The following is a 13,909-nucleotide window of genomic DNA, read 5'->3' as shown; positions in this document are numbered from 1 at the left end:
CTCATGCTGGGGAGGAAAAAATGGCCATAATAGTGTGTTTATGTGTCTGTGTGCTGCAGGCGAGTTTGGGGAGGTGTGTCGAGGACGGCTGAAGATACCAGGAAAAAAGGAAAACTACGTTGCAATTAAAACTCTAAAGGGTGGCTACACCGACAAGCAGAGACGGGACTTCCTGTCTGAGGCGTCCATCATGGGACAGTTCCAACACCCCAACATTATCCATTTGGAGGGAATCATTACAGCCAGCTGTCCAGTCATGATCCTGACAGAGTTTATGGAGAACGGCGCTCTGGACTCTTTTCTACGGGTCAGTATAAGTCGGACAAACCAACGCCAAAGCACGCTTCTCTCAAAACACTGAAACACACCGTAGTGCCGCTCATTGTCAGACTGAACTGGTTCTGTCCTCTCCGTAGCTGAACGACAGCCAGTTCACACCCATCCAGCTGGTTGGTATGCTGCGTGGCATTGCCTCTGGTATGAAGTACCTGGCAGAGATGAGCTACGTCCACCGAGACCTGGCTGCCCGCAACATCCTGATCAACAGCAACCTGGTGTGCAAGGTGTCTGACTTTGGCTTGTCACGCTTCCTTCAGGAGAACTCCTCTGACCCGACCTACACCAGCTCTCTGGTGAGACAACAGCCATCCTCAGTTAATGCTTAAGGAGAAAAACCTGTCATTCATTTCATACAAAGTAGTCTAGTAGGATGGAAATCATAGAAATAATCCCAATATGTTAATTTTAATCTCTAGCACAGACATCAGGACACTGATTATCAGCAATAGTGATTATCAGTGTGATTTCTGCACTACAATTAGTTATCAGTTAGATTTTTAAGATTTAAATAAATGCATAAATAAATAGCAGACAGTTTTATTTATCCACATGCTTTTCATCTCTTGAAATATTATGTTGATCATAAAACATTTTTAACTTTAACTTAGGATTTTACCTACCTTCAGTTTCCTCCCCAGCTCCCTGCTGGACCATGTTTACGTGAAGTTTCTGCATCACTCACTGTTTACCTTTCTGTGTAGGGAGGTAAGATCCCAATCCGCTGGACAGCACCGGAGGCAATAGCCTTCAGAAAGTTTACCTCAGCCTCAGATGTGTGGAGCTACGGCATCGTCATGTGGGAGGTCATGTCTTTTGGAGAAAGACCGTACTGGGACATGAGCAACCAGGATGTAAGTTGAAGCAAGAAAAGCCTTGCTGGGCTGTTTCTTAGATTTTTGGAAGGACTTTTCAGGTTTTGTTAGCCGAGTTTTTCCAGTCATTTCAAAACACTTGGAACTAGGTGATCAGTGAAGTGTTTAAATCTTGACTGTGACCATTAAACTCATGTTTAATGCATGTTTCCGTCAGGTGATCAATGCCATAGAGCAGGACTACCGCCTGCCCCCGCCGCCTGACTGCCCCACCCACCTGCACCAACTGATGTTGGACTGCTGGCAGAAGGACCGGTCGGCGCGACCTCGCTTTGCGGAGCTCGTTAGCGCTTTGGACAAACTCATCCGCAATCCTGCGTCGCTGAAAATAGTGGCTCAAGAAGGAGCAGGGTGAGAGTGCTGATGTGTTTTTACAGTTGGATCAGTGAGGTTTTGGACCACCACGGTGGATTTTAAACCTAAACAAACAAAATGCGATTAAAGTGCAGCTTTTAATTCAAGATGTTTAACAAAAGTATTGCATTAATTGTTCAGGAATTTCCTGTTTATATGTAGTTTAAATGTATTGACCTTACTGTACGCACAGCAAAAATCAAGCATGTCTTCACAATGTCTTATTCTTAGTGTCCATTTAAAGCCCTGACAGTGACAGGGCAGGCATTAGCCTCCTGCTGCCCAATCTTGTGCACCACCTCGGTGTCCTGCTGTGACCTGTCAGCCACTTGCTGTTCCCATTTCCCTGTCTCAACATTCTGCCTGTCGGCTAGTTATATACAGCTGAGGACACTCCACCCCTGACAAATCCCATTGTTTGTCCCTGTCAGTCACTCAGTTCGACTTGTCACCTGGAATGTTGCTGCAGGACATGTATAAGCTCCTCACTGAGGTTTTGGTGACGGTGAATGTAAGTTATTCCTTTGTTTCTGGATCCTGTCCCCTAGGCCGTCCTACCCCCTGCTGGACCAGCGCGCACCTTTAGCTCTCCCGCCGTGTGCTTCGGTGGGGGATTGGCTTAGGGCCATCAAGATGGAGCGTTACGAAGACAGTTTCCTTCAGGCTGGCTTCAACTCAGTGGACCAGCTGGCCCAGATCACCACACAGTTAGTTCATATTCCCATTTTTTTGTTTTTCTGCTCACTTATTTTATCCAAGTAAAAATTAGTTTAGGAATTTTTGTCTCTAATTGGTTCATTTTTTTACATTTCTGTAGGGATCTGCTTCACATGGGTGTGACTTTGGCTGGGCATCAGAGGAAAATCCTTTCCAGCATCCAGACAATGACCTTTCAAAACAAGAGCACTGCAACTGTGACCTTCTAGCTGACCTGCCTCTTATTCTGGACACGACACCAGCACACAGGTGCTGCCAAATACTGAGAGCACTCTGGATCCTCTTTCTGTGAGCCACTTTGAACACGGACTCGTAAAAGGGATTGGCGACTTTATTCGTGACCAGAAAAAATAGGGAGAAAAAACTATGGTGTGAACTGTTGTGCAGAGATTGGCAGGTCTCTGCCACACAGAGGGACCAGGTGATGAAGCTGTGCGGACTGACTGCTTCTTTATTTTTTTGTTCTTTTGTTTGTTTTTTGCAGTTTGTGGTCAGTGCTTTTACATCCACCCAAGATTTGGACTCAGTACATGTGGTGAACAAAGAGGAACAGCAGATCAGAGTTTACACAGTTCTGTATTGTCATGTCATTACAAAAAAACAAAACAAAACAAAAAAACCCAAACTGGTTTGTTGTCCCAAAATGTCACTTTGATCTTTCACCAAAGGAGACAAAAAAGACGAGAAAAAATGCCAAGATTTTTAGTTTTTGTATTGTTGTGTAATTATGAATGGGAACCGCTCTCGATGCCGACTACGTTACTTCAGAGACACCTTTCACATCAAAACGTGAACATTTTAATGTGAGATTTTACATTTTGTTGTTCTTTCTCCCCCATTTGATTTCAATATTACCTCCTCTTTACTCAGGTGTGATGTGTAATGCAGACTTTGGAGAGCGCTGTACTTGCTCTAATCAGACTCCTGATCTTCCTCAAGTCTGGTTCTCACTTTGCCAGCTCAGCAACATGTGAGAAGAAAGGCACAGAGACATATCAGCACTTTTGTCATTTCAGAGTGAATCGTAATCTTCAGTAACTCCACGTGTTTCTCGTGGAGTGTGGTTGGTTATTTCTAACGCTGGTCTTTCTGCTGGCAGCTCAGTTTTATTATAGTCGAGCTGAACAAAGACCAAGTGGACTGAGAGACCACGGAAAACTGTAGAATTGGTTTTCTTTATAGATAATAACCAAGGACGCAGTCTGGCCTCAAACTTGTTTTTTCTTGATTATAACTGATACATTTTTAATTATCTTATTCTGTATTCTCCATTTTCCAGTGCCATTCATTTGTCTTTGTGAACTAAAATGCCATTTTTATAAAGCAGAAGCCTTTCACGATTGATTCAGTTCTGTCTCATTTGAATGCACCTTAAAGGGTAACTGAGTAAAATGTGTCTGCTTTTGCTCTGAAGTGATACAAAAAGAGGTTCCTAACAAAAAGCACGAAACACAATACATGACCTTAAATTAACACTCTAGCTTGTAGCCACTTTGGTTGGTTTCACCGGCAGTTTTGCTCTGCAAAACTAGTGATTCTCAGAGCTGTTGTCTTATTAGCAGGGCAGTACCTTTCACTTTGCCGGATGTAATGTCAGTAAAACATTTCTGCACTTGCACTAAAATGATTCCCTAAAATTTTGGAAGAGGAAACAAAGCACGGCTACCAACTGAGCCAGTCTGCTCAGCGCAGTGTTTTTGCGTTTCTCAGAAAACTGCCTCACATACAAATATACAGTTAGCAGGCTCGCTGTATCTGTTGCTTTCACTGTGCAATATTATTGTTACTCATGACCTGCTCACAATATTTACTGTTTGCAAACGCAGAAGACGTGTCCTTTGGGCAGAGTTGAACTTCCAGCAGAAAGTGCCTGTGCTCCAGGAGCGTATCTTTGCATACTTTGTCCATATGAAGGCAAACAAATCTCTTGACACATACAAGTTTACACTTTTCAATCTTATCCAGGACCTGCCAGGATTTGCTGACTGATTGTTGTGCACTACCTACAGCTGGGGGCAAGGACATATGATGGAACAAAGTCTGGACTCTATGGATACATGGATGCCTCCCCTGTAAGATATCATCTGCCACCACAATGTAGCAACATTAACAAGTAGTCCAAAGGCTTTGCTCAGTTTGTCTTCAGTGGGTGTAAAATAAATGTCACATCACTCATATAACATCAAATACTCAGTTCACTAAATATTTGTAGAATACCTGTTTACAAGCAGTTTAAGTTATTTCCATGCTACTTTAGCTAACGCACTGAGGTCGCTGACATAGTATCTACAGTACTGAAAACTCGATGGGTAAAGATTCCTTATCAGGCTAAACCCGGAAACGTTGGCTGATATTATTTGGAGTGTAATGCAGAATGATTTCATGCAGTCCGGTCTGTACATTACACGGCTTGTAACCATAAACGTCTGCGTTTTGCTTCAAAGGCGTGTCTTTACTGACAATATTCTGGCATTAAAAAGCATGAAAAGACCATTTTTACTTATTTAGATGATATTGTGGTGTCTGCTGAAAATTCTGGGTTAAAATGTTTTTTTCCTTTTCTCCAGTGCTACAAAATAAAATTCAACATGGGAAAGGATGCACAGCTAATAGGCAGTGGTCAGCTCACCGGATTGAGTGGGTAACCCATATGCTGAAAGGCTAATGCGGAGGCCAGGGTTTAGGCCTGCACTGAGGCTATTTGCTTAATGTCTTCCCCCTGGTCTTTTTAAAAATCTGTCTCTTCACTGTCTTGGTAAAATAAAGGGTTAAAAAAAAGACCCAGAATGTGGAAACTGGATGCACAGCTAGCAGTAAGATCTGCAAATTGCTTTCTACTTTTCCCCCACAGCTCCGCAGAAACAGCTTGAAGTCATCAGTATCTTGTGAAATAAACATTTAACTGACTGGAGTTCAAAATGTTGAAATATTGCTCAAAGATGTTGCAAATGTTGAAGGATGAGACCAGAATTTCTGACATTTATGTGTATTTTACCCCAGATAGCAGTGCTTCAGGATACACCTGGGCTACTAAAACATACAGAAATGGCTCAGGTGCACTGAATCGCTTCTTCTAAACTTTTTAGGGTTGAGAGAGTTTTTAAAGTCCCAGAGTGCACAACAGTCATTTGAAATATGATGCAACGCAAACCTGAAATGTGATGCTGGTTATGACCTTACACTTACCCAGTGACAAACAGCAGACCAACACATCCCTTTGTAGGCTTCATACTGAAGATCTCAATAATGGCAACTCTGAATAAATGATAATGTTTATCCACCGTGTATATAGGTAAATATGAATATTTACCATCATTTCTCAGCTGTTTAACATGTCAGAAGGGCTTTGTAGATGGCCACGCTCATTTTTCACTGCAAGCGAAGCATGGAAACTGTTTAAATAAAAGGATGTCGTAGGAGGTCCGTATCTGACCTGAAGTGATAACCCACATGGTTTACCTGTCTCCGGTCGTAAGGCAGGCTGTCCCAGTGACCCTGTTCGCTCCCGTCCCAGATTCAAAGAAAAAATGAGCACGCAACAAAGCAGCTACACTTTTGTCAAAAGGCGCACTGATGCTTCTGGATGTCTTTGAGCCTTTTTATTCCAGTGCTACTCAATGTGAACTAAATAAATGTTTCTTGGTTGTCTCGTTTTAATCTTTGGTTAAATAATGTGTTGCCTAAGATCATGTAAGTAAAATGTCTAATAGGATTTTTCTTTGTCTCCTTTGTGTCAGCCCTCCTTCTCATCTATCCAGTTGGCCCGTTTTTAATAATGAGATGGAAACAAGAGAACGCAAGGACTCAAAATGAGTCCCCAGCTTTGCTTTCTCGCAGCTTTTCCTCTTGCTTTCTGTTCCTCCAGAGAGCCTTTACCCCCGAGGGCTCAAAGCTTGTCCTCTTCTATGTTTCCTTTCCTGGTCCTCAGCCCTTTTAATCATGAAGAGATGTTCTTTTCTTCTCCTGTGCCTTGGGCTGAGAACAGCTTATGGCACAGCATAAGCTTAAACTCTCACACACACTTTTTTCCTCCCCTCTTCTTCTTCTCCCATCTCCAAAGCTACAATAAACAAGCTAAGCTGCCAGGGCTTCCAAAAGCATTTAGGCTCATTGATTAATGTGCTTTGATTATCTCTGTGTTACTGACTCATTCCTCTTGTTCTATTGTTCTGGTGTGGACCACAAAGTATAGACCTGCGCAAGTACAGATTTTTTTTCTTTTAAAGAAAAAGATGAGTAACTGTTGACTGTTGTTATGGTTTATTTTCAGCCCCACGGTGCATTTTGGTTTGCATGAATCCCAGTGTTGGGAGTGATTCAGTGCTTGAAAGAGAGAGATAGGCATTCATGTGGTTTCTACTTCTGTCAGTGCTTTGAGTGACCCCTGACCCTGCTGCATAGTACAAATCCAGCCTCAGCTTTGTCTGTGTATCTGAATGGCCATTCATTAGGGCTGCTGTTGGGCACTGAGTAGACCAGGCCGAGCAAGTTTTTAGCATTTGGTGGATTGTGTCATTCCCCTCGCATTCCTGCGTGCATTCAAGTGTGGAGAACGTGTGTGTACGTGCATGCTGATGGTCGCAGTGGGTGGGGGGCTACCCAGAGGGACAGGTACATGTGGATTTAAAGGAAAGGGGGAAGGGAGGTGATTTGAAATGGTTTCACCCTGTCTGGAGGAGTAAAACTCTCAGAAAATCTGAGAGTACACACATTAAATGTGTATTGGGAACGGTTTAGTCCAGCTAAGTGCACTCCCACAACACTGCAGGACTCAGAAAACTGATTTTTAAAAAGTCTATGTCAAATTTAAAACAGTTGAGTCTGAAATGTTCTGGATTTGAGCTTCTGAAAAAAAACACGTTATACCCATATTTGAATGATTATCCTATCTCACAGAAATCTCGGATAAATAAGTTTGCTTTGAGCAAACCCTTCCCCCCCCCCAAAGTATCCCTCATGAAAGCCCCACAGCTGCTTTATCATTCCACCCTTCAGTTTTTGGAAACCACTGTCTAATTTCATTTTCCATTAGTCTTCGTTTTCGATCTGCAGCATTGGTTTGATTTTTCTACAACAGCACTTATCTGAAGATGGAAGTTTAGGCTGGAGATTGTCACTCCTATGCCGCTCTCCCTCCGCTTCAGCTGCCAGATTTCCTCCCTGAGATGACTCCCAGACAGTTTGCTCAAAATGGCCCAATATTTCTGAGCAAATCCACCGAGCAGCCAGCTAAGATTATTTTTCACCTGTGTACGCATTGTGATTTCAGAGGCACATTGCTCGGCAGAGCGCTTCCACTCTGTTTCGTATTAAATCTGATCACTGGAAAAGTTGTCACTCCTCGCTGCTCTACAGCATTTCTGTTGACTTTGCAGGAGATTGTGCCAGGCCATTGCCGTAAATAAGAATTTGTTCTTTGCTGACCCACCTGATCAAATAAAAGTTGTTGGAATTTAATTATACTTTCATGCTGCAGTACAGTTTTATGTGGAATTAGTCTAGTATTTTTAATCATGTAGTTAATCCACTTAATCAATGTAAACTTTTAGACCACAATCCCCTGCTGTCTCCTCAGTACTGGTGTAGAGGAGTATTCAAATATTGTTATATTAGCTACTGTCAGGCTGTTGCTTTCACAGTTAAATCGTTTGGGTTTATTTAAATGTATTTAAATGTACTGAATAACTAAGATGAACTAATAACTGAGATTATTCCCCACAATCATCTCTAGGGTTTACAGAGAATGGCTCTAAAAGACAAAAATATCCAGTGAGCAACAGTTCTCTGGGCAAAAATACCTTGTCGATACCAAAGGTGAGAGGAAAATGACCAGACCGCTTCAAGCTGAAAGGAAGGCAGCAATAACTCAAAGAATGACTTGTTACAGCCGAGGTACTCAGAAGAACATTTGGAATGTGCAACACACTGAACCCCGAAGCAGACGAGGTACCACAGCAGGAAACCACACTGTTAGTTATAAACAGACAACTAAGGGTACAACTCACACAGATTCACCAAAATTGAACAAAAGAAGATTTAAAAAATGTATGTGTTTTAATTTCTGCTGCCATATTCAGATGATGGGATCCATGCTGCCTTGTATCAGCAGTTCAGACTGGTGGTCTAATGGGGGACCCAAAGTGTGCCAAGAAACTACCCCCCCAGGTAGTTTCTTGGCACACTTTGGGTCCCTCAGTGCCACAGCCTAACTGCGTATTGTTAGTGGCCATGTCCACCCCTTCATGACCACAGGGTACCCATCCTCTGATGACTGCTTCCAGCAGGATAATGCTCCACATCACAAAACTGAAATCATCTCAAAGAGGTTTCTTGACCGTGACAGTGAGTTCGCTGTACTCGAATGGCCCAAACAAAATTTTATCAAGATATTTCAAAAAACACTTGTAATAATGATATTTGTGACAATATAGAAAAAAATACTGAAGGAACTTTTTATGGATGCTTGCACCTTTCAGGCAGCAGCATTTGTACGTGTAAGTAAATAAAGGGCATTTTTCCATCCTTGTTTTCCAATGAGCCACTGTCTCTGATGACAGACTGCCTAATTTGAAGTGTGAATCCATTGAAATAAGGTGCAGCCAGCACAGCATACAATGGTACAAATCACGCTTAAGTAAAAAGGTAGCCTAGGAAGCGTTTTCCCTGGAAATTTAACACTTTAGTTTAACAATAACTAGAAAAACTTAAGCTTGTAACTCGCCAGGAGCTGCACCATACTGTCACAGATAATAACGCAGAAATATATTTTCTACCTGAAATGTGTTATCTTGGGTTGAGTTTTTTTTTTAACCAGCTGCATACAGCCCTGCTTTTCCACCATGTAACTCCATCAGTAATTTCCATCCACCATTTGCTCTTCCTGTCGTATGGAGCGCAGCTTGTGATGCTTGGTCGAGCCATTTGATTACTTTTGGGTCACACATCACCAGCTGCTAGTATCTCATCCTTTGCAACCTGGTTGTACTCAACAGTGTTTTTGCCTCAAGCGGTGAAACGACTTTGTTGCTTCCACCTTTAGCGAGAACAGGGTTCTGACTGTGCTTTGTTGGAGGTTGTTGAAGTCGCTCCCTCTTTAGGTACTAAAATGCCATCAGAGACTGACACCTGTGTTTTACTGCCAAGCATTAATGTAAACCCCAAGATGTTGCTATAGCAATGATATCGCGATATGGTACTTTTATGTCACAGAAGAATTTATACCGGTATTATTATGGACCATGTGATATGACAACAACAGTCTGGGATAGTAAGCTGTTGGGATGTGGTGTGGTAAATATTTGTGCATGAGGAATATTTCCAGCACCTTTATGAAAAATTAAGACAGTTCTGAACTCAAGAGGGAGTACAACCTGGTACTAGCAAGGTGTACCCAGTAACATGGTTGGTGAGTGTATCTTAGCTAAACCCACAGATGGATCGTTTACTTATAAAGAACGAATATTCAAGCGGTCAAATAGGGTTAGGATGCAGTTCAAACAACCCTTTATTTGTTTTAAGATTTTAAAATGGCTAGGTGTTTCTTTTTATCCAGCTGTTTTATAGTTTAATATTTGCTACTAGCTATACATTTAGCTAACTGATGCATCTTTGTAAGTAAGGGTTGTTTCTTTTTTTTTTTTTGAGAGTTTAACACTTTGATTTTCATTTTTTAAATAATTTTTAGCTATATTGGATATATCAACATCTATCTATCCAGTACTGTATATTTAATATTTACCTAACACTGGATAAACATTTATGTTACCTAGACTATTAGGTAACAGTTAGCTGTAGGTTTAGCTAGCTTTTTCTACCTTTTGTTGTTCTAGGTTTTTTTTTCAGGTACTTTTATTAGTAAGCTGTTTTATTCCTTTTTGCACAACTTTAAATTATCTAAGTTCTTTATAACATTTCTGCTCAAAGCTATGGAAGCTTGTGTCCACCACTGGGAACCCCCCCCCCAAAAAAAAAGACTTTATAGTATAAATAGTTATATATAGTTTAGCGATACTGATATATAGCTATGTACTTCTCAACCACACTTCACAGAAGAGACCACATTTGATGGAGGTGTTAGTGTGATGAAGAATGCGAATATGGGTTTTATCACCTTCAGGGTGAGTGAATGGCTCCTCCAAAGGTGTTTGCTGGTTCTTGCTCTGTCAGCTTTCAGCAGCCATCCATCTCCCCCGTGGCACCCTTTTGTTTTCCACTCAGCTAAGATGTGCCTCTTGCCTTCTGTGAGGAAATGAAAGCCGTGTGACCTTCCCACTTCTTATCGTCTTCATGTGAATCACTCTATATTCTAAAACTCAAGCCACATGCGTCAAGGACCACTATGTTAAGCGGAGGGAAATAAAACTCGTGGGGCTTCATGTGGCAAAAAGGATTCTGCGTATGTGTCTGAACTGAGGGAAAGTTCAAGAAAAGGCCATGATAGGAAATGGCAAACATCTCATGTGAAAGCTGTTTCTGATCAGTGAGATTGATTGCCCTTTGTGAACTCAGATTGATGGCTTTACTCTTCAGTCTTGCGCTTAACCTCTCCTATAGGTCTCACCTTTAAGTCCTAACTCATCATAACTCCTCCACACTTCTGAACCCACTGGTATGAATCTTTACCCTGAGCTGAAATGTGTATGCACCCACAGTCACCTTGTCACTAACAAAGAACACACAGGCTTCATAGCGACCACCGGGCATTTTTGAGGTTTGATTCAATCAGACAAGGTTTGTAGAACTTTAGAGAAACTACCAAACAACAGCAATTTAAAACATGCACAGGGTTATTTTTACCACGCCTCAAAAAGGCTTCTAGTTTTGTCTGTTTTCTCTCTTTTTCATAATTACAGTAAGGTTTGGCCTTTATATTTGTATTGTGGCCATAGATGTTTACCCTAACTGGATGTTTATCCTTCTTCTTCTACATTTAAATTACAGTTTGCCGAGCAATTGCCTGAATGAGCTGTTTTCATAAATGTCTACAAAGCAAATGAGCAGTAAACACAGAATATTCCAGTAAACAATGACACACATGGAAGGTTCTGCACTGAGAGCATATTTTTGTTTTCAAAAGCAAAGGCCTTCTTCAGTCTTTTTTTTTATTTTTTGGAGGAGTTGCATGAATGCGTATCCCCTCACAGCAGGTCTAAGGATTAAAGCACCCCCTCCTGATCCCCTTTGGCCCTCCTCCCTGAACCTACACCCACTCCTTTAGCCTGCTTTGGAACGACAGCCTGTCAGAACTATTGATTATACTGCAAAAACATGACCACTCACGTTTAGTACTGACCCCATGAGCACATTTGTGGGGGGACGGGGTGTGCTCAAATTGTGACAATATGGAGGGTAGTAAAGTTTATGTATGCGTGTGTTTGTGTGTGTGTGTGCCCACTTAGAAATCTGAGCATGGAGCATATGGTTATGATTTAACCAGCATCTGGATGCAATACAACAAGGTTTACAATACAAAGCATAAACTGTGTGCGTTTGAGGGAAAGGGTGTAGTATTGAAAGTAATCAGATTACAGAAATGAGGAAACTAACCTTGGGTTTATACCATCACCCATCAACCAAAATCGTACCCAGAATGGAAGAAATAACCGTGAACACACACTCGCTCTCTCAGATCTGTATTACTGTGTTTTGAGCGCCCTCTAGTGTGCAAAAACTTGGTTTATTCGATTTTTATTCTAATGCTGAGAGGAAAATAATTTATGCTTTAAATTCTCGTTTATTTGCGAATCACGCGTTCAACCCTGATCATTCGGTAAACATGAAAGCATGAAATGCGTCCTGACTCTGCTTATCAGATAAGGGTTGAAGCTGTTGTCTGAGCAGGTTTGGGCTGAGCCTCGCAGACAGTGTCTCAGCATATTCTGACCCATTATCACTCCTACTCTTTACAATCGGAAAATCTGATTGTAAACACGGCGTGCAGTCTGCGCCACTGTCTCGGCTGGCAACGTCACGCAGAGGCGGAGAGAGGACTGGTCATTAGCGGTGATCTGAAGTCATGATAAATACATTCTGATTCCGAATCTGTTCTGTGGTCGTCCATCCGGACAGATTTGTTATTCTCGAGTTTTAAAGGTTGGGCGTTCAACAGCTTATCACAAAGAAAGACGAGTAGCTCTCTTGGAAGGTAACTTTGAGGCAGGCTCACCATTACTCACCCGCGCTGCTTTGTCGCCGCCTGGTGGCCATGGCGGACTCTGACACCCTAAAGGAAAAGCAGAGTCATGTTTCAGTGGGTCGAGCTTAGGCCTGAGAGGATGCAGAGGAGGCGCCTGCTCTCTCAAAATGAAGTCCTCCTCTCACATCGGTGTATTGTGCAACTATCGCCTCTGTAAACATAGTTTCTGATAGGATTTGAACTATTTTTCGAGTAGGTCGAATGTGTACTTGTCTTTAAACAATAATGGTCCTTTGCTCTCTCTTCCCCCCCACCTAGGCTACACTACATTATGCACTGCGTTAAAGCAAACAAAAGCAAACAAAGAGCACATTAAAAACAACAGCAGTAAGAGCCACACCTACATAAATAACACACATGACCACACCTCAATGCCTGGCAGTACAACAAAAAGAAAACCACACAAGACAAAAAAGCTATACCAATGAGTCCTGCGGCATTAAACTTTTAGTTTAAGAAGTAGAAAAAGAAAAAAATGCATTTAGAGAATCGTGTGCTTTTTAAGCACTGAGAACAATTATTTGAGATACAAGGTTCAGTAAAGACAGAGCGTTAGTGCCTCTGAATCAGCATGCGCTTACGTTTAAGAGACGCAGCCCTCTTGGAGTTGTAGTAATTATGATAGAAGTGATGGATGAAGTCATGCACTGTTGTTATAGCGCAGGCAGGTGGTCAGGGTGGAGGAACGGGTCAGCAAAACGCTGGACACAAATACACGAGAGAGCCGTGTTCATTGTTTCCATCTGGCAGCGGAGACGGTGAGCCTCTAATTGTAACCACCATGTTTCCCTAGCTTTAAACATGCTCTTCTTTTTAGGCAAAATATGATCTTTCCTCTTGTTGTCTGGATTTAACCCAGCCTTGAACCTACGATGTGATTCGTAAGAGTCTTAAAGGATTTGGTAAACTTTGTCCTGCTGATGTAAGCTTGTCTTTCATTTTTAAGGGGAAGATTTGGGCCCCTAAGTGGGAATTCCTGATGTGTCTGCCTGATATTTACAGATTGCTTTGACAAGCTGTATAAAAGTAGTAGCAGGTGAACAGCGCTGAAGTCGGGCGTGATTTAAGATGAAAGGCCTTTCTGGTACACCGTAGGGAAAATGCCTCCATCTGAGGCAGCCGTACTACTCACACAAACAAGCAAGCTCGCCTCCTTCTCATCACCGTACAGTATGTACAAGGTGGCAACAAATAGCTTGACTCCATCGTGCTCTACATTCCTGGGTTACTATATTGTTAGACTGACGAAATCTATCTTTGCGCGGTTACGCAACAGATAACTAAAAACAATCTTCGCTGTTCTAACCCAGATATGTGATAGTTATACAATGCAGACAGCAGGTTCTCTCTCCTTGAAATCAAAAGGTAAATTTCTATCATCTGGCCCTCGTGACATCACGCATAATTATAAATCCACTACTTTGAGGAAATA

General features: G+C 42.0%; 1 protein-coding gene across 1 annotated transcript in view; it reads left to right on the top strand.

The window, feature by feature from the left end:
• ephb4a (eph receptor B4a) overlaps positions 1 to 4,775 on the top strand; it is a 40,540-nt gene extending 35,765 nt beyond the window's left edge. The window contains exons 12-17 of the mRNA XM_084942237.1: positions 60 to 307; positions 417 to 632; positions 1,041 to 1,190; positions 1,369 to 1,562; positions 2,114 to 2,272; positions 2,383 to 4,775. Of these exons, the coding sequence (XP_084798363.1) occupies positions 60 to 307; positions 417 to 632; positions 1,041 to 1,190; positions 1,369 to 1,562; positions 2,114 to 2,272; positions 2,383 to 2,491 (1,076 nt within the window). The 3' untranslated portion in view covers positions 2,492 to 4,775. The remainder of the gene's footprint in view (positions 1 to 59; positions 308 to 416; positions 633 to 1,040; positions 1,191 to 1,368; positions 1,563 to 2,113; positions 2,273 to 2,382) is intronic.
• Positions 4,776 to 13,909: the final 9,134 nt, after the last annotated feature.

The sequence above is a fragment of the Perissodus microlepis genome, chromosome 10 (genome assembly GCF_051167445.1).
Source record: "Perissodus microlepis isolate ML-2025 ecotype Zambia chromosome 10, ASM5116744v1, whole genome shotgun sequence".
Classification (NCBI taxonomy): Eukaryota; Metazoa; Chordata; class Actinopteri; order Cichliformes; family Cichlidae; genus Perissodus; species Perissodus microlepis.
The sequence above is the reverse complement of the archived record's forward strand: the minus strand, read 5'-3'. Positions and strand labels throughout refer to the sequence as shown.